Source organism: Notolepis coatsorum (assembly GCF_963971535.1).
Source record: "Notolepis coatsorum genome assembly, chromosome: 2".
Classification (NCBI taxonomy): domain Eukaryota; kingdom Metazoa; phylum Chordata; class Actinopteri; order Aulopiformes; family Paralepididae; genus Notolepis; species Notolepis coatsorum.
In genome coordinates this window covers 223880268-223908091 of record NC_140166.1, presented here as the reverse complement: position 1 = coordinate 223908091, position 27824 = coordinate 223880268, and the positions used below count along the sequence as shown (strand labels likewise).

The following is a 27824-nucleotide window of genomic DNA, read 5'->3' as shown; positions in this document are numbered from 1 at the left end:
CAATATCTTCAGTGAACTGAAATAGAGTGCGGGTGTGTTGCATAACTCGTCTCTCATCACCACTGTACAAATGTTTATGTAAAGTCCTGTTGGACACTTAAATCAATATATATTTTGAATAAACTATGAACTTGTGAAAGTGTTGTTATTTTTATATATGTTTTTACACACTATACATTGCCCTTTATATTTTATGGGTAATTATTTTATACTAAATGTTTATATGAAGACAATTGTACAGTCACCTTATACAGTTATTATACAAAGGGAAAAGTGATCATATCCAAATGTGTGCATTTTTTAATTGGCTAGATTGAATATGTTAAAAGTAATTGATCCAAACATACATGAATGTGTAGCTCCACCACCAGACATAAGAATGGAGCCCTGTTTTCATAGCCTGCTGACTGACACTAGACAACGCTGCTTGTATTTGTTCTGTGGCTGAAACTCTTTGGGTATGTTGGCAATGTTTGCAAACATTGTAGTAAAACTGATCTATATTACATTTTACAATAGGTTCAGAAAGTTCCAAATAGCTTATATTCCATGTACAGATCAAGGTAGACTTAGTATGGAGTACTATATATACACAGGATATACTTATATTTATAATTATAGTTACAGTATATATATTGTACCGGGAGTAGACATAACATAGTTAGTTATTATTTGTACCAGGGGTAGACTTAGCATAGTTATTTGTATATTTATAACAGGTTGGGCTGTACATGTACACACATATTTGTATTATTGATACTGTAGAGTATAGACTTATGTTTCTATGAACTCTAACTCGTTTCATTTGAACAGTATTGAATTTCAATGGTAATGTTAGATTTCAACTGAATTTCTCATGTAGCACATCATGGAAATAGTGAGTTCAAGTGAATTCCTTCACGTTGTGTTCAAAGTTCTATATTGAGGTTCAGTCGGTGAAACGGCAAGTTTCAAGCAAATATCCACTCGGGTCCTTCTGGGTTTAGATATGTCCACGTTTATTTAGTAAGAATACAAGAACAAAAGACAAAATGCACAATATTCAATAAATGGTCATTCTTCCTAAACCAGCTCCTATCTAGGTCTGTCTCCCTCAAAGTCGGCCACCAGAAGAACATCTCTCTCTCTCTCCCTCTCTCGATAACGCAGATGGGTCTGTTCTAAAACAAAATCGTTGCATTTACGACTGACCCATGCCCCACACATCCTGGCTGTGGGTTCAACAGAAGGCCTTGAAGATAGAGTGTCCCGTATGAAGTGTCCCGGCTGCCCAGAGACAAGAGGTGAGGGAGAAGGTTATAGGCTGTATCAACCTCCCCATGGAGGTCCGGCCCCCACATTGTTACCAACCTCCCCCCCCCCCCTTGGAACAGAGAGAGAAGAGACAGACCCCAAATCCCACAGTATTTCAAAATGACCAAAGGTGATCAACCACAAATACAATGGTTGCATATTGTTGTCCTGTCCAACCTACCCAGAGTATGAAAATACAGATTTCGACTCCCCTGCATGCAAAGGGACAGAGGTATTGAAGATGGGAATCAAATATGTGAATATGTAAATATCCAATCAAACAAACTTTAGCCGGGTAGGCTAGAAACTAGAAACAAAGCTAAACATAGTGTGTGTGTCCGTCCCTCAGAACAGTGATAAGAGTGACTGTCAGTGAATGTAACGCCTAATTACCTCATCTTTCACAACTCAGCTTCTTCAAGATCAATTTAAATCCAAAACCCTGCGTAGAGGAGCTGTGAATGTCACTGATCTCTACTTCAGCTCACAGAACTCAGCCTTCGCAGGGTATGAGTGAAGCCAAAGTCCAGGATAGAGAGGCTGAGTGAATGTGGTGTTGACTCTGTGCAGGAGGGTCATGGTGTTAGAGACGCTGTAGAAGCACAGAGTCCCTGCCCTGTGATCCAGGTACACTCCTATTCTGAAGGACCGGGGGCCCCATATTCTTATTCTCTCGTTATCGTGGCAGAAGAAGTAATGACTTGGTGTGCACTCTAAAGCCCAGGATTTGGAATTGTATCCAAATCCACAGTTCTCCACCCCGGTGCCTGTTCTACTAATGTCTTTGTAGGAGGCTGCTACAGAAACCACTCCAGGTCCACTCCACTCCACCTCCCAGTAACAGCGTCCAGTCAGACCTTCTCTACCCAGAACCTGCCACCTTTCAATAAATCGTTCTGGGTGATTAGGATATGACTGCTCTTGATGCTGCATCAGTGTTGCTTTGTTGTTCCCCTCAGACAAAGACAGACGTGTGTGTGTTGTGTTTGGGTCCAGTGTGATCTGAGAGGAATATTGTAAGAAGTCAGCTCTGGTCTTGGGCTCTGGTGGTGGCAGTAAAACATTAACTGCATTCACTGTTGTTGAGATTCTGGGCCACTGCTCTTTCAGAACGTCCTCTAGTTTGTCTCTCAGCTCAGACACGACCTCAGTCACATCTGCAAAGTACAGGAGAGGAAGGACACTGATGCTGGGTGAGTCTGTAGACTCACTGGGACCGGAGAGGGGGGGGTAACTCTGTAGAAAGTGGATGTGGTCCTCTGTGTGTGAGAGCTGCTCCAGCTCAGTGTCTCTCCTCCTCAGGTCCGCTATCTCCTGCTCCAGTCTCTTCTGCACTTCTTCAGCCTGAGTCACTGTGGTCCTCTGTTGGGCTCTGATGACCTTCTTCAGCTCAGAGCGCCTCGTCTCCAAGGAGCGTATCAGCTCAGTAAAGATTCTCTCACCGTCCTCCACTGCTTTATCAGCAGAGTGATTGAGAGAATCAACAGCCTGTTGGGCCTCTTTGAGTCGCTTCTCTCTCTCCTGGACTCTCTGGTGGACTTTCTGCCGACTCATGCCAAGCTCTTTCTGTCTCCCTGTCCTTTCTGCTGCAGCTGAGACTGTATCATGGCCTTTATGTTCATCCATGGAACACAAATAACAGATACACTGCTGATCAGTATGACAGAAAACATCCAGAATCCTGTCATGACGAGAGCAGGTGTTCTCCTGAAGCCGTGTGGAGGCTATGACCAGCTTATGCTTCTTAAAGGTATCAGATTGATAGTGAGGCTGGAGGTGAGTTTCACAGTAAGAAGCCAGACATACCAGGCAGGACTTGAGGGCTTTCTGCTTTCTCCCAGTGCAGACATCACAGGCCACGTCTCCATGTCCAGCATAACAGTGATCAGGAGGAGCAGCTTGGAGTCCTGTCTTCATTAGTTGTTCCATCACTTCAGCCAGCATGTTGTTTTTCTTCAGAGCAAGCCTCGGAGTAATAGTCTCCCTGCACTGGGGACATGATGTGTAGATCCCCCTCTGATCATCTCGATCCCAGCAGTCTTTAATACAGCCCATACAGTAGCTGTGTCCACAGGGAATAGTTACCGGATCCTTCAGTAGATCCAGACAGATAGAACAGCAGAACTGGTCCCGGTATAGATCAACTCCTTGCTGCGCCATTTCAAGTTTTGTTTTCTCAGGAAGATCGTGTGGGTGGAAGGTGCTTCCTGGTTGTAGAGTAAACTCGGATTGTGTGTGACGCGATTTGGTGGGAGGTGCTTCCTGGTTATAGTTATCCAGGGGAGGAGTCACTTTAAAGAGACAGTGTCTATTTTACTGTGATTCATAGATAGATGTTTTTACATAGTTCAGACTTTCTCTCGCCATCAACTACCTCTAATGTGTTTACTTTGTCAAGGAAACCCCACTAAAACTCATAAGCACAAAGAGAGAAAGAGGTATACATACTCAATACAACACAATACAAAATCTCTTTCCATTTCTCTCTCTCTCTATCTCTCATACACACTCTCACACATCATTTACTGTCACTCTCTCCTCTCTTGCTTTCTTTTTCTCTCACACTTTCTCCTCTCTCTCTCACACACACACACACACACACACACACACACACACTTTCTCCCTCTCTCTCTCTCTCGCATTTACTCTCATTCTCTCCTCTCTTGCTTTCTCTTTCTCTCACACTCACTATTCTCTCTTGCTCTCTCTGTCTCTCGCTCTATCACTGATTTGATTTACTGATTTGTTTGGAGGCTGGTTTTCTACCAGTTTCCTTTATGTCTCAGAAAGAACCCGACTTCATTGCTGGGCATTGGTGTCAAAGTAAATCTGCAGTAGTTCTCATTTCATGAGCAAAGTTAATGTATATATATAATTATGAGACCCATGATTACAGTTGTTAAAAAGATATCTAGAGAATAACTTGATGTTACCAAATATGCACTAGTAGGTACAGTAACTGTATGTAGCACACTCTCAGGGGCTCATACCAGTGGCGGACTGGCCATCGGGACGTTCGGGACGAATCCCGATGGGCCGGAACCAAAGTGGGCTGGTCAAAAAAAAAATAAAAAAAAAATCTTTTTTTTTATACTTTTTTTTTAATTTTTTTTTAATTTTTTTTTTTTTTAACTTTTTTTTGGGGCCAGTGTGTGGGCCACTAATGTGGGCCGGTGTGTGGGCCAGTGTGTGGGCCAGTGTGTGGGCCACTAATGTGGGCCAGTGTGTGGGCCGGTGTGTGAGTCGGTGTGTGGGCCACTAATGTGGGCCAGTGTGTGGGCCGGTGTGTGGGCCAGTATGTGGGACGGTGTGTGGGCCGGTGTGTGGGCCAGTATGTGGGCCAGTCTGTGGGCCGGTGTGTGGGCCAGTGTGTGGGCCGGTGTGTGAGTCGGTGTGTGGGCCACTAATGTGGGCCAGTCTGTGGGCCGGTGTGTGGGCCAGTGTGTGGGCCAGTATGTGGGCCGGTGTGTGGGCCGGTGTGTGGGCCGGTGTGTGGGCCAGTGTGTGGGCCGGTGTGTGGGCCAGTGTGTGGGCCAGTGTGTGGGCCGGTGTAGTGTGTGGGCCGGTGTAGTGTGTGGGCCAGTGTGTGGGCCATATGTGGGCCGGTGTGTGGGCCATTATGTGGGCCGGTGTGTGGGCCAGTGTGTGGGCCGGCAATAAAACAATAAACAAGTTGCATAAACTAAATCAGATTAAAAATGATCACAGTTCTGGTTTGCCTTAAGATGCAGTTTAAGATGGGTCTTGAACATGGAGTATGTAGGGCACTCTCTAATCACAACTGGTAGGCTATTCCAGTAGTTACCACTTTTAACAGAGAACACAGTTTTTGCAATGGTAGTATACCGAAAAGGCACCTTACAGTCCCCTCAACTGATGGCCCTGGTGGTAATGCCAGTGTCTGCTTTCTGTTGGATGAACTCATTCAATGGGGGAGGGGCAAGTCTATGCAGAACCTTGTACATGAAGCAAGTATATTTGAAAACTTGGAAATTCTCGAAACTTAGCATGTTATGTTTTTCTAAAACATTACAGTGATGAAATGAAATTGGTTTCCTATCAAATACTTTTATGGCTTTTTTGTAGAGTAATTCTATTGGTGTAAGAGTAGTGACATATGAAAGAGACCAGTTGATAAAACAGTACTCGATGTGTGATCAACATTGAATGCAGAAACATCCTTGCAGCATTAACTGGCAGGCAGGGCCTGATCTGCCTGAAGTTTTCAATGTTAAACTTGACTGTGTTTGTCACTTTCTTCACATTACTTTTTGAAGGTCAATGTAGAGTCCAATGTGACCCCAAGATACTTGAATTAATGTACAATGTCCAGCTCCGCCTCTCCCAGAAACACATTAGAGTGAGTGACCTCTACTGGGGACTTTGTGAACATCATACACACTGTTTTCTTGGTGTTAAGTGAAAGACATGCTTTTGTTAGCCAGTCTTGAATGAGACATGAGACATCAGTGAATGAGATTCACGTTTCCTCCCAACCGCGAGTAGGCCTAGAAGCGCAGAAATGGAGAATGCAAAAAAAGAAAGGGTGGAGCTGAAAAAGCTAGAATTGCTAGTAAAAGACGCAGAACAATGTTCTAAAATTACAGACATGTTTAGTAGAGGAAGGGCTGGCGTTAGAGTAGCTGCTGCTGCTAATGATGATGAAGTTCAAGTGGAAGGAACCAACAGTAACATGACAGGTGCGTGCAGTAGCCTAGTGCATATTCTACTGTTGGTGTGTGCCGGTTCATGAGGGCTAGCTAGCCTATACTAGTTCTTGCAGTGATTTCAGTCATTCTATTACAAGACAATGTGCTTTCCGTATTCCTGATTCCTTACAGCACGTGGACGTAAATAGTCGTGACTCGTGACGTTTTTTCTCTGACTAAAAGTTTAGTTAGCAATGTTAGGACTAGTGCCCACCACAGCATCAGAAGCTAAAGTGCTAACCTAGAGAGCCAATCAGAACCTAGGACGTGCTGCAAATTAATTGGCTACTAATATTATAATAGTAAATACTCAAATAAAATACTATTATGTTCCCTTTCACATTTTCATGTTGATATAATATTGGTAATCTAATTGATTGAATTGATTAGTTGCCATTTTACATGCTTAAATAAGATGTACCTTAGAATTCCCAACAGTTAGCCATGTTCTCGATTAGTCTCATCTACATGTTTGTAGATAACCACAGCTAACTAGCTTAAGCTAACAACTAGGTCAACTACTACCCCGTAGTTAAACAAATGTGATTGCATATAACAGCTAACTGCTACAGCTAAGTTGGTAGTTAGCCTATTCCATTAATGTTGAATGTATTTATGAAGGTTGTTGATGGTGGTTGGCGCTGAATAGCAGACATGATTCCGTCAGTCTGCCACAGGGAAGCTGTGTTTGCTGATGCTGCTCTCGACCACCAGTAGCGTATGACTGTGTGAGTGTGAATGCTTGATGGTTTCTGTGAAGCGCTTTGTGGAACAATGCTGATATACAGTTAAGAATGAGTAATTCGCTTTTGGTTTTTAAGAAAATGGTTTGTAAAGCTATTTTTGAAAACTACAAGGGTGAATAATACTGTTTTTCTATATTATTACTATTTTCTTTTAGAATACTGTTTTGGAGTCTTAATTTTTTTTATTTTTGTTAAGAATATAGGACAGGCATAGGCTATATAAGCATTGCTTCAGTCTGTACCTTCTCAGTCACTGTAAAATCAAATATTGTTAAATGATGGTGTATATTGTATTGTGTGAGATGATGACTGAATAAACTACTACTACTACTACTACTACTACTACTACTACTACTACTACTACTACTACTACTACTACTACTACTACTACTACTACTACTACTACTTTGGGTGTTTTCAAAAGGCTGAAAAACGCTGTATGAATTCAAGCCATTATTATTGATTGCTGATGTTCTTCTTATGCAGTTGACTCTGAGGAAAGAGAGAGCGCCCAGTCCAGCACAGCTGACCCTGAGGGGAGAGAGAGTGCCCAGTCCAGCACAGCTGACCCTGAGGGGAGAGAGAGAGCCCAGTCCAGACAGACAGACAGACAGACACACAGAGAGAGAAAGAGAGAGAGAGACACAGAGAGAGAGACACAGAGAGAGACACACAGAGAGAGGGAGAGACACAGAGAGAGAGAGACACACACACACACACACACACACACACACACACACACACAGAGAGACACATACACAGAGAGAGAGAGAGAGAGAGAGAGAGAGAGAGAGAGAGAGAGAGAGAGAGAGAGAGAGAGAGAGAGAGAGAGAGAGAGAGAGAGAGAGAGAGAGAGAGAAAACAAGCTCTTGGAATGGGTGTCTGGGAGGAAGTGGGGGGTCTTTCGATGTTGATTAAACGGCAAGCAACTAATGTCATGAGTGCCAAATTAAAGGACAATAAATCCAATCTAACTGAAATTGTGTAGCACAGACCTTTTCTATGGATCAAAACCTCAATATTATTATGGTGTAGTTAATACTTCATGTATCCTTAATCCCTAGGCTAATGAGGCACTAAGATGTTAGTAAAAAAAAAAAACATATGCCAATGACAGGAAGTAACGGTATATGTATGTGTGTGTCTCTGTGTGTGTGTGTGTGTGTGCACTGTGCATGAGTGCACATCTAGGGGCGGTGTGTAGATTTGGTCTCCCTGATGTTGACTCCTTAGCCACAGCCTTGGGTTGTTTAATACTGGACAAGTGTTTCATAACGGCCGTTGTGTGGGCCGGTTTCGGGGCCGGTGCGTGGGCCGGTGTGTGGGCTGGTGCGTCTGAATGTCCCGGGCTGAATTTGTGTCCCAGTCCGCCACTGGCTCATACAGAAACAAACATTTCATTATAAAGTATTCTGTATTTTGTTGTGACAAATAATAAACAAACTTGAACTTGAAAGAAAGTAGAGAACCCAGGGGAGGAAAGAAAGTACTTTTACTCTTGTATTTAAATACAGTTTTTAGGATACTTTACTTGAGTATTTCCAGTTTAGGGATCTCAGATTCAGATTCAGATTACTTTATTCGCCATGTATGTAAACACAATGGAACGTGCTATGACAGTACAGTGCATACTCTTTTTTAACAAATAAGAATAATAATCACAACAATACATTTTACTATGTACACTTCAAAGGAAGTTTCCTAATTTATTTTCCTCTACCACATTTATACAAACCCTGCCAGTTACTGTACTTTATTTTAATCCAAAATATGTGATCAGATGGAAAACATAACATTTAATGTTTAAGTCTGTCGATGTCAAAAGGAAGGAATCACAACCAGCATAACTGGATGTACAACCAGTTTGACGTCACACAGAGGCTGATGCATTGAGAATTTAGGAGCTCCCAAGCATTATAATCCTGTAGTACACCATACAGAATGTGTATTTACTTTAGTCACTTACATTCAATATTTACTTTTATGCTATTACTTTAGTAGAATTTTTAATAGAGTCCTTTTACGTTTATCAGAGTACTATTCTATCAAATGGGGTAAAGTTGGTTTTGATATTGGATATTCACATAATCCATTTCTCTCTTCAGCACCTCTGTCCCTTTGCCTGTGGGGAAGTCCACATCTTTATTTTCATACTCAACAATCAACAACCTTTTTTCATATGTATTCACCTTTTTAATTACTATTGAAATTAAATAGCGTTAGAATCAAACAAGTTAGAGTTCCAAAAGAATGCTGCTTTTAGTCTAGATATATATTACCATTGAAATGAAATAGCGTTACATTTAAATGACTTAGTGTTTGAAATCCAATGCTGGTTTAAGTCTAGATATCCTCCCTCAAATAATTACTTTCTAAATTGATACCATTGAAATTCAATACCGTTACCTATGCTGTTTACTTACTGTTTACTACTTACTGTTTACTATTCCAATATCAATGCTGGTTTAAGTCTAGATATCATCCCTCCAATTATCAGCAATTACCTTGTCAAATATCTGTACCAAATCTTTAAGGAAGAATATGAAACGGTCATGAATTACCATTGAAATTCAATAGCGTTAAATGAAAATGACGAGTTCCAAAAACAATGCTGAAGTGTGCAGGTGGGAGGAGCTCCGAGAGTCTCAGTTCTGAGTCCATTTATGAACCACTTGAGAGAAAAGCTAGAGGTCACACAGGCTTTTAGACAGCTGCCTGGTGTTTATTCTTTTGCTGGTTTATTTCTTTTCTTCTTGATGTTTTTATTAAAAGAAGACTTGCAGAATCTATAATAAATGGTTTATAAAAAAAACATTTGAAACAATAACTTCTATGAGCAAGGCTCAATTATCATTTAATTGAGCTGTGATTAACACAACACAATTGTTCAGTGTCCCCGACGACATTACTGGTTGCCATATTCAAACTAATTTACTCTCAATAGCTGTCAAACTAAATTAATATTTGCAAAACTTTGCACACGTTTTTGGATGTGTGTGAGGTTATTTGTAAAAATAAATTGCACCTGTTTTTTGGTGAAGTGCCCCTTCAGGAGACTCAGGTCCTTCAACGTGTGCAATAGACTGCTGCAGTCATTCTATCAGTCTGTAGTGTCCAGCGCCCTCTTCTATGCTGTGGCATGCTGGGGAGGCTACATCAACTCAAGGGACACCAACAAGCTCAAGAAAGCTCCGTGGTGGCTGGTGGGAGTCGAGCTACCTAGACTAGAGGTGATGGCAGAGAGGGGGATGAGAAGGAAGCTGGCTGCCATCCTGGAGAACCCCTCCCACCCTCTCTACGACGAGCTAGTCAAGATGAGAAGCACGTTCAGCCACAGACTCATACCCCCCGACACTCAACTAACCGCCTCGGACAGTGCTTGTATACCAGCGGCCATCAGGCTCCACAACAGTGGGCAGCGACTGCTGCCAGACATTGACCTAGAACTAATAGGAACCCAAGGAGGACAATAACACTACCTTAGGCATACTGCACCTTATGAGGATACTGTGATACTGTGAATAATGTATATTTCAGTTAGTTAGATAGTCAATTATAACACTACCTTATGCATACTGCACCTTATGTGACACTGTGAATACTGTGAATATATATTTCAGTTAGTTAGATAGTAAATTATATTGACCTAATTGTTTACACTGCTTGTGTTGTTTTTACTACCTGTACCCCCCCCCCTCCCCCATGCTGCTATGATGCCTAAATTTCCCCAAGGGGATCAATAAAGGAATATCTTATCTTAACCTAATCAGATGGCAGCATTCCAGCTAATTTTGCAATGTAAAATACCTGCATCTTGTCATTGTGTCTTTACCAGCACAGCACCAGGTGTACTGGGACCACATTGGAAAGGTGCAAATGAAGGCAAGCTATGTCGAATGATTGTATGGTGAATAGCGCCATCTTGTGTCCATGATCATCTGCCACCAGTTTATACTGTAAATCAGTGAGAGTTGCCAAGTGTTACAAAGGCCTGTCCAGATATCTTGTCATTGTATTGACTATAGAGCTAAAACCACTACACCTTGTATTCAAGATCCTTATATTTAATAGTTATCGTGTGCAGTATCACAATTAACACGACACAACAATAACACACCATTTGCTAGGCCAATATACAGATTACAGAACATACATTAAAAACTAAAAATCTATAGAAAATCTATTACATTTACAAACCAATGAGCTTCTATAGACAGTAGAACAGATATGCAGCCAGTATGAGCTTCTAGATACAGTAGAAAAGATATGCAGCCAGTATGAGCTTCTAGATACAGTAGAAAAGATATGCAGCCAGTATGAGCTTCTATAGACAGTAGAAAAGATATGCAGCCAGTATGAGCTTCTAGATAAGACGGTAGAAAATATATGCAGCCAGTATGAGATTGTTGCATACTCATGTTAGCATTAGTGCAGAATTTTACTAGAACTGTCTCATAGGGACGAATGCTGGAATGGCATTTTGAATGGCGGCCTAGTTAGACATAAGAAAGCTCTCATCGACAGACAGATTGCTAGTTATTCATAATGGCATTGAAAGACTGTCCAAATTACCTGAGCTCTGACAACAGTTTACCCCATTATGCGTCTGTCTTCTTTCCATTGACTCCATAGGTAATTCTACCCTTGCTCAGCAGACACACGACAGAGTAGAGCAGTCGTCTGGTAATCCAGAGGTTCACGGTTCGATTCCCGCTCCTCCCGGGCAACGTGTCGAAGTGTCCTTGAGCAAGACACTTAACCCCTAATTGCTCCCGATGAGCAGGTTGGCACCTTGCATGGTCGCCTCCGCCGTCGGTGTGTGAATGTGTGAGTGAATGGGTAAATGTGAGGAACAAATTGTAAAGCGCTTTGGATAAAAGTGCTAGTATATAAATGCAGCCATTTACCATTTATTATTTACATGCAGCTCTATGATGGGATCCCGAGATTGAAGAGGTGGGTTAGAATGTTAACCCTGGTGACGGCCTTTCCAAATCTGCAGTGAACCATAATGTAACATGTTTCTGTAAATGTTACTACAGGGAGTGATTAAGCAATAGAACACAAGAGTAAATAACATCACATCTAAAGTATTTCCATCATCTCAGCCGCGACTCTATTTACTAGATTTACTACAACGCACAGCCTTTAGTGTTCTGTTGCTTTTATACAACAGATTTTATGCAATATCTTTTTTTCCCATTGTGAATAAAACACTTAGCTATAACGTTTTGATGAAGAGTTAATTCAGCGCAGTATACAATATACACTAAACTACTCCTAGCAGTGTTGCTATAGCAAACAACATACAGTGACATGTTATATCATTTCAATTTCAAAGTGCAGCCATAATCAGCCTTTGTGTCCGTTTGAAGATTAGTTCTATAGATAATATACAAAATATTGTTTTGTTGTCCAACTGTAACAGTCCTATTTATTATGGATTATTAATTTCATATGTGGAACAAGATATGGTCCAAGGACAAAGCTGGAAGATTTTGCACAACCTTTGACCTTCATAACATGCTGTTATTTTGTCAGCAAAGATACGATATCTCCAGTGAACTGAAATAGAGTGCAGGTGTGTTGCATAACTCGTCTCTCATCACCACTGTACAAATGTTTATGTAAAGTCCTGTTGGATCAATATATCTTTTGAATAAACTATGAACTTGTGAAAGTGTTGTTATTTTTATATATGTTTTTTACACACTATACATTGCCCTTTATATTTCATGGGTAATTATTTTATACTAAATGTTTATATGAAGACAATTGTACAGTCACCTTATACAGTTATTATACAAAGGGAAAAGTGATCATATCCAAATGTGTGCATTTTTTAATTGGCTAGATTGAATATGTTAAAGGTAATTGATCCAAACATACATGAATGTGTAGCTCCACCACCAGACATAAGAATGGAGCCCTGTTTTCATAGCCTGCTGACCGACACCAGACAACGCTGCTTGTATTTGTTCTGTGGCTGAAACACTTTGGGTATGTTGGCAATGTTTGCAAACATTGTAGTAAAACTGATCTATATTACATTTTACAATAGGTTCAGAAAGTTCCAAATCTCTTATATTCCATGTACAGATCAAGGTAGACTTAGTATGGAGTACTATATTGCACAGGATATACTTATATTTATAATTATAGTTACAGTATATATTGTACCGGGAGTAGACATAACATAGTTAGTTATATTTGTACCAGGGGTAGACTTAGCATAGTTATTTGTATATTTATAACAGGTTGGGCTGTACATGTACACACATATTTGTATTATTGATACTGTAGAGTATAGACTTATGTTTCTATGAACTCTAACTCGTTTCATTTGAACAGTATTGAATTTCAATGGTAATGTTAGATTTAGACTGAAGTTCTCATGTAGCACATCATGGAAATAGTGAGTTCAAGTGAATTCCTTTGCGTTGTGTTCAAAGTTCTATATTGAGGTTCAGTCTGTGAAACGGCAAGTTTCAAGCAAATATCCACACGGGTCCTTCTGGGTTTAGATATGTCCACGTTTATTTAGTAAGAATACAAGAACAAAAGACAAAATGCACAATATTCAATTAATGGTCATTCTTCCTAAGCCAGCTCCTCTCTAGGTCTGTCTCCCTCAAAGTCGGCCACCAGAAGAACATCTCTCTCTCTCTCCCTCTCTCGATAACGCAGATGGGTCTGTTCTAAAACAAAATCGTTGCATTTACGACTGACCCATGCCCCACACATCCTGGCTGTGGGTTCAACAGAAGGCCTTGAAAATAGAGTGTCCCGTATGAAGTGTCCCGGCTGCCCAGAGACAAGAGGTGAGGGAGAAGGTTATAGGCTGAATCAACCTCCTCCATGGAGGTCCGGCCCCCACATTGTTACCAACCCCCCCCTTGGAACAGAGAGAGGAGACTGACCCAAATCCCACAGTAATTCAAAATGACCAAAGGTGATCAAACACAAATACAACGGTTGCATATTGTTGTCCAGCCTACCCAGAGTATGGAAATAAAGATTTTGACTTCCCCACATGCAAAGGAACAGAGGTATTGAAGATGTGAATCAAATATGTGAATATGTAAATAATCCAATCAAACAAACTTTACCCCGGTAGGCTAGAAACTAGAAACAAAGCTAAACATAGTGTGTGTGTGTCCTTCAGAACAATGATAGAGTGACTGAGTGAATGTAACGCCTAATTACCTAATCTTTCACAACTCAGCTTCTTCAAGATCAATTTAAATCCAAAACCCTGCGTAGAGGAGCTGTGAATGTCACTGATCTCTACTTCAGCTCACAGAACTCAGCCTTCGCAGGGTATGAGTAAAACCTAAGTCCAGGATAGAGAGGCTGAGTGAATGTGGTGTTGACTCTGTGCAGGAGGGTCATGGTGTCAGAGACGCTGTAGAAGGACAGAGTACCTGCCCTGTGATCCAGGTACACTCCTATTCTGGAGGACCGTACTCTTGTACCCTGTACTCTTATTCTCTTGTTATCGTGTCTGAAGTGGTAATGACTTGGTGTGCACTCTAAAGCCCAGGATTTGGAATTTAATCCAAACACACTGTCCTCCCCGATGCCTGTTCTACTAATGTCTTTGTAGGAGGCTGCTACAGAAACCTCTCCAGTCCACTCCACCTCCCAGTAACAGCGTCCAGTCAGACCTTCTCTACCCAGAACCTGAGGCCACCATCCAATAAATCGTTCTGGGTGATCAGGATATGACTGCTCATGCTGCATACGTGTTGCTTTTCTGTTCCCCTCAGACAAAAACAGACGTGTGTATGTTGTGTTTGGGTTCAGTGTGATCGGAGAGGAATATTGTAAGAAGTCAGCTCTGGTCTTGGGCTCCGGTGGCAGTAAAACATTAACTGCATTCACTGTTGTTGAGATTCTGGGCCACTGCTCTTTCAGAACGTCCTGTAGTTTGTCTCTCAGCTTAGACACGACCTCAGTCACATCTGCAAAGTACAGGAGAGGAAGGACACTGATGCTGGGTAAGTCTGTAGACTCACTGGGACCGGAGAGGGGGGGGTAACTCTGTAGAAAGTGGATGTGGTCCTCTGTGTGTGAGAGCTGCTCCAGCTCAGTGTCTCTCCTCCTCAGGTCCGCTATCTCCTGCTCCAGTCTCTTCTGCACTTCTTCAGCCTGAGTCACTGTGGTCCTCTGTTGGGCTCTGATGACCTTCTTCAGCTCAGAGCGCCTCGTCTCCAAGGAGCGTATCAGCTCAGTAAAGATTCTCTCACCGTCCTCCACTGCTTTATCAGCAGAGCGATTGAGAGAATCAACAGCCTGTTGGGCCTCTTTGAGTCGCTTCTCTCTCTCCCAGACTCTCTGGTGGATTTTCTGCTGACTCATGCCAAGCTCTTTCTGTCTCTCCGTCCTTTCTGCTGCAGCTGAGACTGTATCATGGCCTTTATGTTCATCCATGGAACACAAATAACAGATACACTGCTGATCAGTACGACAGAAAACATCCAGAATCCTGTCATGACGAGTGCAGGTGTTCTCCTGAAGCCGTGTGGAGGCTATGACCAGCTTATGCTTCTTAAAGGTATCAGATTGATAGTGAGGCTGGAGGTGAGTTTCACAGTAAGAAGCCAGACATACCAGGCAGGACTTGAGGGCTTTCTGCTTTCTCCCAGTGCAGACATCACAGGCCACGTCTCCAGGTCCAGCATAACAGTGATCAGGAGGAGCAGCTTGGAGTCCTGTCTTCATTAGTTCTTCTATCACTTCAGCCAGCATGTTGTTTTTCTTCAGAGCAGGCCTCGGAGTAATAGTCTCCCTGCACAGTGGGGACATGATGTGTAGATCCCCCTCTGATCATCTCGATCCCAGCAGTCTTTAATACAGCCCATACAGTAGCTGTGTCCACAGGGAATAGTTACCGGATCCTTCAGTAGATCCAGACAGATAGAACAGCAGAACTGGTCCCGGTACAGATCAACTCCTTGCTGCGCCATTTCAAGTTTTGTTTTCTCAGGAAGAGTAAATTTTTTTTCTTTTTTTTTTTTCAAATAGTTTTTCTTTATTTTCCCTTTTCAACATGAAACAAGACAATACAATACAATAACAATACTAATAAACAAGACATCACAGGACAATAACAGTAATAATAATAATAATAATAATAATAACGACAATGACAAGACCATCAGTTAAATCAGAATAATGAAAAATAAAATAGTCATGTATAAAATAAATATATAAATTAATAAGAATATATATATATATATACATATACATACACACATACATATATATACATATATACATGCATATACCCACATGTATGTACCATAAGGCGAGATTACTTGAGCACCCGTCATCTCCAGTATCGACAACCAAGGTCCCTACCCCGTGAGGACCCCAAATCCGGCGCCCCAGCGAGCCAGAGCATCATGCCTCTTTAACACTCCGATTCACCAAGACCTCGAATCAGGGGCCCCCACCAGTCCGAGACCGCGTCTTGTTTTCTTTTCTCATATTTTTATATTCAGAGTTAATGATATTGTTTACACTGTTCATTTTTTCTCATACGTATTTTTAAATAAACAATAATAAATAATAACAACAATGACAACAACAACATCATTGTTATACAACAGACAGGCCTCTTACGCGTCTGTTGTACAACTTCTTCCACTAGGGAAACCCACCTCCAAAAAACACACAACCAGGGATAGACATCCCAAGACCCCCGGCCCCCACCCCTCCCCCAACCAAACAGCAAAACCACCAATCGACACGGCCAGCGACAGCATGCGGATATATTCACATACCGCCACTAGCCGTATCAATCAACAGCCCCTCTGCTCAATCGAGAAAACAGCGGAGACCAAAGGTCCCGGAACATCCACCCCCGGCCGCGCTCCTCCAAGGTCAATCTCTCCAATGGAAGAAGCTGGGATATCTGATCTTGAAACATCTCAAAAGTGGGCGAAGAGTCATTTTTCCAAAACAGGAGAATACATTTCTTGGCAAAGTATGTTATAACAATCAGCAGTCTATATTTTTTTGGATCCATCTGGATCTCTGGTAATTCATTAAGTAAATAGGCACATGGGGACAAGTCAAATTCCGTTTCTAATACAGATTTTGTAAATAAATGAATACAATTCCAGAATCGTTTTAGTTTATCACAGTGCCAAAACATGTGTAGAAATGTTCCTTCGTTAGTTTTACATCTAGGACAGTTTATTGAATTATCTCTAGACATTTTATGCATTTTTATTGGAGTTAAATACAATTTATGGATAAATTTAAAATTTGCTTCTTTGATTTTGTTACTTGTAAATGGAAAGTGTATTCTATCACAAATATTTAGCCATGTATTTTCTGCAAATTTCATGGTTAGGTCTGTCTCCCAGATCCTCAACAAAGGCAAAAAAGATGAGTGACATTCTTTGGAGAAGATGTCATAAAATTCACTAATTTTACCTTTAATTGTGGTCGATGACATTAGTATTTCTTCTATTTCATGTAATTCTAGTCTTAGTTTATTTTCTCTTCTCAGTATGTGTATAATGTTTCTCATTTGTAGATATTTAAAGAAATCAGTATTTGGGATGGCATATTCTGTTCTTAAATCCATAAATGATTTTAACTGCATATTTGTATGAAACAGGTCTTTGAATTGACTTATCCCCAACTGAGCCCATTTGAGTATATTAATTGATCTTAGATGTTTATCTAGATCAGGATTGTGATAGATAGGAGAGTATATGGAGGTACAATTGGTGATACCCAGTTTTTTTGAGCAGTCCTTCCAAGCACATAGTGTGTTAAAAACAGTGAAGCAATTACCTATGTTTCTTATCTTTTTAAATTGTTTTATAAATATGAGAGAGTCCAATGGTAACGGGTCAACAAATTTAGCTTCTAACTGAAACCACTGTGAGTCCCGTCTTCCCAACGACCATGACAGTACATTTCTTAATTGGGCTGACCAAAAATAATGTTGGAGGTTGGGGAGACCGAGACCTCCCATGGATTCTGGTTTCATAAGTGTCAATAACTTTATCCTAGGCATTTTGTTGCACCAAATAAATTTTGAGATGGGTCTATTCATAGATTTGAAAAATTCTGTTGATAAGTAACATGGTAACATTTGAAAAAGGAAATTTAGTCTTGGAAGGACGTTCATTCTTATTACATTTATTCTTCCCAGCAGAGATAATGGGAGCGTGGACCATTTACACAGATCAGTTTTTATCTTTTCTATAAGAGGACAATAGTTTTCCCTGTACAAGTTCTCTAGTTGTGGTGTAATGTTTATTCCCAAATATTTAAACCCTTCTGGAGACCAATTAAAAGGATATGTTTTATACATCGTTTCGGTTGGGGTCATATTCAGGAGACAAGCATTTGATTTATTAAAGTTTAACTTATATCCAGAGTATTTTCCGAATTGTTCTATTTCGTTATATAAGTGTGATAAGGACTGTTCTGGGTCTTTTATGTATAAAATAATGTCATCTGCGTATAAGGATATTTTATGTTCCTCCTTATTCATTTTCAGTCCTTTAATGTGAATATTGTCTCGTACACATGACGCCAGCAATTCAATCACCATCGCGAAGAGTGAACTCGACAGTGGGCATCCTTGTCTTGTCCCTCTCGTTAGTGTAAAAAAATCAGAGGAAGCTCCATTGGTTATGACAGCTGCTTTAGGATTTTTATAGATTGCTTTAATCCAAGCGATAAAGTTTGGTCCCATATTAAGCTTGTCAAGTATAGAAAAAAGAAAGTTCCATTCAACCCTATCGAAGGCCTTCTCTGCGTCCAGTGATAGGAGCAGAGAAGGGCTCCGACTGGTGTCCAAATGGTTTATTACATTTAAAAGTCTCCTTATATTGTCAGCAGAATATCTCCCTTTTATGAAACCTGATTGGTCTGGATTAATCAATTTAGGCAAAATATCTTCTAGTCTTTTTGCTAATAATTTGGTTATAATCTTGTAATCGTGATCTAAAAGACTAATAGGTCTATATGATGAACAATTTAAAGGATCTTTGCCACTTTTGTGCAATACTGTGATATGTGCTAGGTTCATTGATTGAGGGAGTATTCTATTGTGACAGAAATTATACATCATTGCCATAAAAATGGGATGAAGTTCAGTCCAAAATTCTTTATAAAATTCAGCAGAAAAACCATCTGGTCCTGGGCTTTTATTTATGGGCATTAACTTAATTGTGGCCAGAACCTCTTCTTTTGTAAATGATGAGTTAAGGTATTGCTGGTCTAATTCAGACAATTTTGACAATTTCTTATTTTGTAAGTACTGGTCCAGTTGTTCTTGTGAATGAGAACTTTGAGATTTGTAAAGTGTATTGTAGAATTCAAAGAAAGCTTGATTAATCTCTTTAGGTTGATATGTTATATTATCATTGAGATTAATTGCTTTAATAGTTCTTTCAGTTTGTTCTTTCTTTAATTGATGGGCCAGTAATTTACTTGGTTTATTGCCAAATTCGTAATGCTTTTGTCTAACGTAATTCATTTTTGTTGTAATTTCGTTTGAAATATTAAGGTTTAATTTGGCCCTGGCCACAATTAATTGTCTCCAATTGTCCTCTGTAGACGCTGTCTTATGAAGTGCTTCACATCTTATTACTTCTCTCTCAAGTTCTTGTGCTTGTGCTCTTTTTACTCGCTTTTTAAATGAACCATATGAAATTATTAGTCCTCTTAAAGTGGCTTTTGCAGCCTCCCAGATAATGTTAGGGTCAATGAGGGGGTCATTATTTTCCTTTATGTAGTTTGTAATCCATGTTCGCGTTTTTACTTTAAATTCTTCATCTTGGAGTAATGAATTATCAAATTTCCATTGTTTGGTGAACGAGTTGTTCCTATTAAACTGAATAGTCATGCATATTCTGGCATGATCTGATAAAATGATTGGGCTAATTTCACATTCCTTTATCATGTATATATATTTTGAGTAAATAAAGGCATAGTCTATTCTACTATATGAGTTATGTACATTTGAGAAGAAGCTGTAGTCTTTAATGCCTGGATGTAATTCACGCCAGACATCAATTAGGCCACTTTCTGCACATAACCCTTGAAGAACTTTTGAGGATTTGGAGCTATGGTTAGTTTGACTAGACTTATCCAATGCTGTCATTGTCAGATTAAAATCTCCCGCCATCACTCCAAAACCTTTACAGTTTTCATTGAACAGCAACACCATGTCAGACATAAATGTGGGTTCATCGGCATTGGGGGCATAAATGTTCAAAAAAGTAATGGATGTTCCCCAAATGCAGCCTGACACCAAGACAAACCGTCCGTTTGGGTCTGTAATTGTTTTTTCTACTGTAAATGGTATTGTTTTGTTAATCAAAATAGCCGTTCCCCTGCTATGACTTTTATATGATGAGAAATAGACCTGACCTACCCATTCTCTTTTTAACTTTGCATGTTCAGTGTCTGACAAATATGTTTCTTGTAAAAAAGCCACATCTACTTTGTTTTCTTTTAGAAGGGATAACATTTTTTTCCTTTTAATAGGATTTCCCAAGCCTTTAATGTTCCACGAATTTATAATTATATCTGACATGGTAGTTGGTACAATCTTTGAGGAGTATCTATGACTGTATACATTTGCCTCGAAAATATTGCCATTGCTTTTATTAATAAACATGACCAAAAAACAAAAACATAGAACACAAAACATACATAGAATACACATACATAGAATAAAAAACATACATAGAATAAAAAACATACATGAAATACATCAACCCACCCCAGCCATGGTTTTCTGAACCACGACATTTACCCCCTTACTCCTAGTAGGCCATAGAGAAACAATAATGGAAAAAACAAAATAACTGAAAAAGAATTAAATCTTTCTTATATTGGCCCCTGGAGCTCTTGTCTTCAGTGTAATAATTTCCTTTTATTTATTTGTATTTCTCTTTACACCCCCTCCCCTCTTCACTTCCCCTCATGTTGTTAAATATGAGTTGGTCACCTGATATTACTGAATGGTGAGGGGTGTTTCTTATTAGGCAGACTTTTTTTTTTTTTTTTTTTTTTTTTTTTTATTATACTGTTGAGAGTTCTCCTCTCCACATACTTTTTACCATTCAGTCATTGTGACCTTCTAATGTTTGAGAGAAAAATATCAGTGCAAAACAGATGCATGTTAAATTCGTGCCATTCCTTGTACCCCCCTCCCTTCCTTTAGTCATGGTATCGTCCGTATGACGTCACACGTTGTTGCAGGAAGTACCGCTGCCAGACAGTAAATATACACGTTGTGAGGAGAAAAGAAAGAACAGCCGATCGCGACTGTATTGGCAAATCAATACCCCTTCCTCTGGGGTTTCAAAGTCAAGTGATTTGTCTGTATTATAACAGTCATAATGAGGGGGTGCAAACAAACAAAAAAAACACGTAAATGTCATCTTCTTACCTCCACCATGGTTAACGGTTTACGAGGCAAACCTCAGTCCAGCTCGTCGGCGAATGATTCTGCCTCTTTTGGATCGTCAAACAGGACAATTTTGTTTTTATGGAGGATTCGAAGCCGGTGAGGGTATGCAAATCCTCGAAACATGCCCTTTTCGATGAATATCTTGGTCATCCGGTCGAATTCTCTGCGTCTTCGACGTACCTCTGTGGGCAGGTCCTGGCGAATGGTGAGTTTGGCTTCCCCCTCTGTGATTGTAGATTTCTTTGCTGCTTGTAGGATCAGCTCTTTGTCCCCGATTCGTAAAAAGCGGATTAGGACTGGTCTGGGATATTTCCCAGCGTGTGGTTGTGATTGTGGTCGCGCTGGGCGAAACACTTGTTCCAGGTCGAGTGTTTTTTCCAATGAAAGCTTGAGCCAGTTGGGTAGTTTTTGCTGAATGTACTCAGGTAGAGTTTGGTCACCCTCCGATTTCTCTGGAAGCCCCAGCAAAACCAGATTTTTCCTCCTCCCTCTGTTTTCCAACTCATCCGTTTTCATCTCCATTGTTCTCAATGTCTTTTCGGCTCGGTGTAACTCTCGCTGGGTTGTTTGCAGGTTGTCCTCTAGTGCAGAAATCCTCTCTTCCGCCTCATCCAGGCGCTGCTTGTGTTTGTCGACTGCTTTGTTTGTTTTAGTCAGTCCTTCTTTAATCGCCGATACTTGGTTTGTCACCTTTTCCAGACGAGTATCGATACCGTCTAATCGGCCCAATATTGCAATGCGTTGAGATTTTAACTCTGACATAATTTCGACCAGCGTGGGGTCATTGTCTGTTTCAATTGTTTGGTCGTCGACATCTTGTTTGTTTCGCTGGCCTTTCCTTGTTGTTGCCATCTTGCAAATCACCACGTTTTATCAAAAGCCTTTACTTAATTTAAGTTGAAACAAAATTATTGAAATTGTCCTTGAGTGGAGGTAAGAATTGCAAATTTAATCACTGAGACAGTGTAGAGCTCTTAGTTCAGGCAGCCATCTTGTTTCCCAGCAGCCTTTGCTCAGTAAATTCTGATCGTGTGGGTGGAAGGTGCTTCCTGGTTGTAGAGTAAACTCTGATCGTGTGTGACGCGTGTTTGGTGGGAGGTGCTTCCTGGTTATAGTTGTACAGGGGAGGAGTCACTTTAAAGAGACAGTGTCTATTTTACTGTGATTCATAGATAGATGTTTTTACATAGTTCAGACTTTCTCTCGCCATCAACTACCTCTAATGTGTTTGCTTTGTCAAGGAAACCCCACTAAAACTCATAAGCACAAAGAGAGAAAGAGGTATACATGTAACGGTTGTGACAACGTCACCTTAAACTTCGATGCCTCGAGTGGGAGTTGAACCCCGGTCTCCCGCACGGGGGCCGACATCACAAACCGCTGCGCCAAGAAAGGATATGATAATACAACACAATACAATATCTCTTTCTCCTATCTCTCTCTCACACACACACTTTCTCCCTCTCTCTCTCGCATTTACTCTCATTCTCTCCTTTCTTGCTTTCTCTCACACTCACTATTCTCTCTTGCTCTCTCTCTGTCTCTCGCTCTATCACTGATTTGATTTACTGATTTGCACATAGGGCTGACCCACCCCCCCTCCCCCACAACGGAGGGCCTCCAGACACATCTGAGGACAGCAACCAGCCCCCCCCCCCCACGTCGCGGGCTTTCACACCGACCAAAGACACCAGCAGAGGACAAAGGATCATCCCCACCCCCCCTCCAGACACATCTGAGGACAGCAACCAGCCCCCCCCCCCCCCCCCCCACATCGCGGGCTTTCACACCGACCATTGACACCAGCAGAGGACAAAGGATCATCCCCACCCCCCCTCCTAACATCAATGAACACAGGACCCCATCCCCCCCTCCCCACCTACCGCCACAATATCAACCACACACCACAGTGGAAAATCACTTCGAACTAGAAGACATTAATGAAATAACAAACTCAAATGGACTTCACATATTTCAGGCTCGAAAGTCATGGAAAAAATAGTATACGAACAGGTCGAAAAGTACCTTGCGGATAAAAATCTAATCTACGAATTCCAATCTGGCTTCAGAACATCCCACTCCACTGACACATGCCTTCTCTATTTGAACGACCACATCAAGCAAGAGGTGGACGCGGGCAAATACTGCGGCATGGTCATGCTAGACCTACAAAAGGCCTTCGACACTGTCAATCACACCATTCTGATTGACAAGCTAAAAGCAATTGGTTTTGATAGTTTATCAGTGAGCTGGATACAATCCTACCTGGAGGGGAGAGAACAGATGGTGGAGGTAAACGGTACCCTATCCCCCCCCTCACAGTGAACTGTGGTGTTCCACAAGGAAGCATACTAGGACCACTACTGTTCCTAATTTATGCAAATGACATGTCGTCAGCTTGTGACTGCAACTTGTTCCTGTTTGCGGACGACTCAGCCCTGCTGGTCTCTGACAAGAACAAGTTACAGGTTGAAAAAACCCTCAGCTCGGAACTAGGCAAAATCTGCATATGGCTCGCCGACAACAAACTATCATTACACATGGGCAAAACAGAGTCCATTCTCTTCGGTTCAAATAACAAACTCAGCAAGACCGACGGCTTCTCAGTTACAGTGGGTGACAATATTGTCACAAGGAAAGATGAAATTACCTACCTGGGTTCCATCCTAGAGGCTAATCTTTCCTGTGACAAAATGGCATCCAATGTAATAAAAAAAAGTCAATCAACAAACTCGATTCTTGTACCGGATCTCCTCCCTGGTAAACAAGAATACCCTGAAGACTCTGGCAGGAGCACTCATTCAAGGGTACTATGACTATGCTTGCACCTCATGGTACCAAAGCACCTCAAAGGCACTAAAAACCAAATTACAAACATCTCAAAACAAACTAGTCAGACTACTGCTTGACCTGACTCCTAGAACCCACGTACCTCACCCCTGCACACTTTGCCAACCTAGGATGGCTTAGAGTAGACGACAGAGTACAGCAACTTGCAATGGGCCTGGTCTACAAGATACACTACACGACCAAGGTACCCATGTACATGTCAAAATACTTCCCAAAGGTCAGTGAATACCACGATCACAACACCAGAGGGAGCTCCACAAATCATGTAAAACCCAGATTCGGCTCAAACAAGGGACTAAACACGTTTCGCAATTATGCCACAACAATGTGGAACGCCCTACCCAAAGCTGTAAAGGAATGTGAATCACTACCCACCTTCAAAAACACTCTCAAAGAACACCTACGGGAGACTGCAATTCAAAACTGGCCCCTACAAATGTCCTAACCCAGTTGTACAATAAAGACCAAGCATGGCTTTGTCAGTATTCCAATGTACAGCCCCACCCAACCCCACCCCACCTACCCAACCTCCTCCAATGTACAGTTTCTATGTCAAATGTATGTCAGTATTCCAATGTACAGTCCCCCCCCCCCTTACCCAACACCCCCCCCCCCCCCCCCACACCTCCAATATACAGCCCCACCCCACCTACCCAACCTCCCCCAATGCACAGTTTCTATGTCAAATGTATATACACTCTTTTTCTGGATTTTTTTAGTATCACAAACAGTACTGTATTTGAAAATCTGGTACGTCATAAATGTATAGATGTAGCAGTACTGTCTATCTGTATGTCGTGTGTGTCATATGATGAATTGAAAATGGGGGACCCTGATGGAAACAAGACGAAAGTCTTTCTCAGGTCTGCATCCTCTTAACAATTGTATGTATTGAGCTGTACTGTACTGTACCCATTCTGCAATCTGTTAATAAACTTTTCAATCAATCAATTCAATCAATTCAATTCAATCAATGGTTTCTTACCAGTTTCCTTTATGTCTCAGAAAGAACTCGACTTCATTGCTGGGCATTTGGTGTCAAAGTAAATCTGCAGTAGTTCTCATTTCATGAGCAAAGTTATGTATATATATATAATTATGAGACCCATGATTACAGTTGTTAAAAGGATATCTAGATTCTAGAGAATAACTTGATGTTACCAAATATGCATTAGTAAATAGGTACAGTAACTGTATGTAGCACACTCAGGGGCTCATACAGAAACAAGCATTTCATTATAAAGTGTTCTGTATTTTGTTGTGACAAATAATAAACAAACTTGAACTTGAAAGAAAGTAGAGAACCCAGGGGAGGAAAGAAAGTACTTTTACTCTTGTATTTAAATACAGTTTGTAGGATACTTTACTTGAGTATTTCCAGTTTAGGGATCTCAGATTCAGATTACTTTATTCACCATTTATGTAAACACAATGGAACGTGCTACGACAGTACAGTGCATAATCTTTTTTAACAAATAAGAATAATAATCACAACAATACATTTTACTATGTACACTTCAAAGGAAGTTTCCTAATTTATTTTCCTCGACCACATTTATACAAACCCTGCCAGTTACTGTACTTTCTTTTAATCCAAAATATGTGATCAGATGGAAAACATAAACATTTAATGTTTAAGTCTGTCGATGTCAAAAGGAAGGAATCACAACCAGCATATACAACCAGTTTGACGTCACACAGAGGTTGATGCATTGAGAATTTAGGAGCTCCCAAGCATTATAATCCTGTAGTACACCATACAGAATGTGTATTTACTTTAGTCACTTACATTCAATATTTACTTTTATGCTATTACTTTAGTAGAATTTTTAATAGAGTCCTTTTACGTTTATCAGAGTACTATTCTATCAAATGGGGTAAAGTTGGTTTGATATTGGACATTCACATAATCCATTTCTCTCTTCAGCACCTCTGTCCCTTTGCCTGTGGGGAAGTCCACATCTTTATTTTCATACTCAACAATCAACAACCTTTTTTCATATGTATTCACCTTTTTAATTACTATTGAAATTCAATAGCGTTAGAATCAAACAAGTTAGAGTTCCAAAAGAATGCTGCTTTTAGTCTAGATATATATTACCATTGAAATGAAATAGCGTTACATTTATTTTATTTATTTATTTTATTAACATTTATTAGGTTCGCTGAGAGGATGCTCTTTTTCAGGAACGCCCTGCTTCACATTCACACAGTTCCATTCACACCTGGGAGCTGCCCAATACAACCACAGTCTGACACCGTTGGCCACTGAGCAACTCCACTGGAGCAGTTGGGGGTTAAGTGCCTTGCTCAAGGACACTTCAGCGGTTGGTGTTAAGGGGATAGGAGAGTTATTTAAATGACTTAGTGTTTGAAATCCAATGCTGGTTTAAATCTAGATATCATCCCTCAAATAATTACTTTCTAAATTGATACCATTGAAATTCAATACCGTTACCTATGCTGTTTACTTACTGTTTACTACTTACTGTTTACTATTCCAATATCAATGCTGGTTTAAGTATAGATATCATCCCTCCAATCAGCAGCAATTAGCTTGTCAAATATCTGTTCCAAATCTTTAAGGAAGAATATGAAACGGTCATGAATTACCATTGAAATTCAATAGCGTTAAATGAAAATGACGAGTTCCAAAAACAATGCTGAAGTCTGCAGGTGGGAGGAGCTCCGAGAGTCTGCAGGTGGGAGGAGCTCCGAGAGTCTGCAGGTGGGAGGAGCTCCGAGAGTCTCAGTTCTGAGTCCATTTATGAACCACATGAGAGAAAAGCTAGAGGTCACACAGGCTTTTAGACAGCTGCCTGGTGTTTATTCTTTTGCTGGTTTCTTTCTTTTCTTCTTGATGTTTTTATTAAAAGAAGACTTGCAGAATCTATAATAAATGGTTTATAAAAAAAAACATTTGAAACAATAACTTCTATGAGCAAGGCTCAATTATTATTTAATTGAGCTGTGATTAACACAACACAATTATTCAGTGTCCCTGACGACATTACTGGTTGCCATATTCAAACTAATTTACTCTCAATAGCTGTCAAACTAAATTAATATTTGCAAAACTTTGCACAAGTTTTTGGATGTGTGTGAGGTTATTTGTAAAAATAAATTGCCCCTGTTTTTTGGTGAAGTGCCCCTTCAGGAGACTCGGGTCCTTCAACGTGTGCAATAGACTGCTGCAGTCATTCTATCAGTCTGTAGTGTCCAGCGTCCTCTTCTATGCTGTGGCATGCTGGGGAGGCTACATCAACTCAAGGGACACCAACAAGCTCAACAAGCTGGTGAGGAAGGCTAGCTCCGTGGTGGGAGTCGAGCTACCTAGACTAGAGGTGATGGCAGAGAGGGGGATGAGAAGGAAGCTGGCTGCCATCCTGGAGAACCCCTCCCACCCTCTCTACGACGAGCTAGTCAGATTCAGATTCAGATTACTTTATTCACCATATTGTACAGGTACAAATGGAACGTGATTTGACATTTCAATGCATGATTATTCACAAATAGGAACAACAAAATAATAATAATGATAAATAAATAAGTGCAAAACAGGACAGAACAGTGAGACAACAATAAGACAGTAAAGTGCAGTGGTAGTGGTAGGGGACATGGATACAGTGCAGCATAGTTCAAGTCCAGAAGTCCAGCCCTAGCAGCTCGCCATAGAGGGGGGGTGGAGCAGGGGGACACCTGACTCGTTAACCAGGCGAGCCGCTGAGGGGAAGAAACTCAGTCTGTGGCGGGACTTTAGTGTCTTGGGCA

The 27824-nt window shown here is 40.8% G+C and overlaps 2 protein-coding genes across 2 annotated transcripts in view; both read right to left on the bottom strand.

Annotated features, from left to right (window-relative positions):
* LOC311223811 (uncharacterized protein) overlaps positions 1-27824 on the bottom strand; it is a gene marked incomplete at its 5' end in the record, with an annotated part of 52156 nt that overhangs the window by 16830 nt on the left and 7502 nt on the right. The window contains 3 exon segments of the mRNA XM_084308577.1: positions 13478-13497; positions 14040-15544; positions 15547-15717. Coding sequence (XP_084164703.1) covers positions 13478-13497; positions 14040-15544; positions 15547-15717 — 1696 coding nt within the window.
* On the bottom strand, positions 1365-3453 carry LOC311224066 (tripartite motif-containing protein 16-like; the record flags this gene model as incomplete). Its single annotated transcript, XM_084308881.1, has 1 exon — positions 1365-3453. The coding sequence occupies one exon, from the start codon at positions 3451-3453 to the stop codon at positions 1768-1770; it is 1686 nt and encodes a 561-aa protein (XP_084165007.1). The 3' UTR covers positions 1365-1767.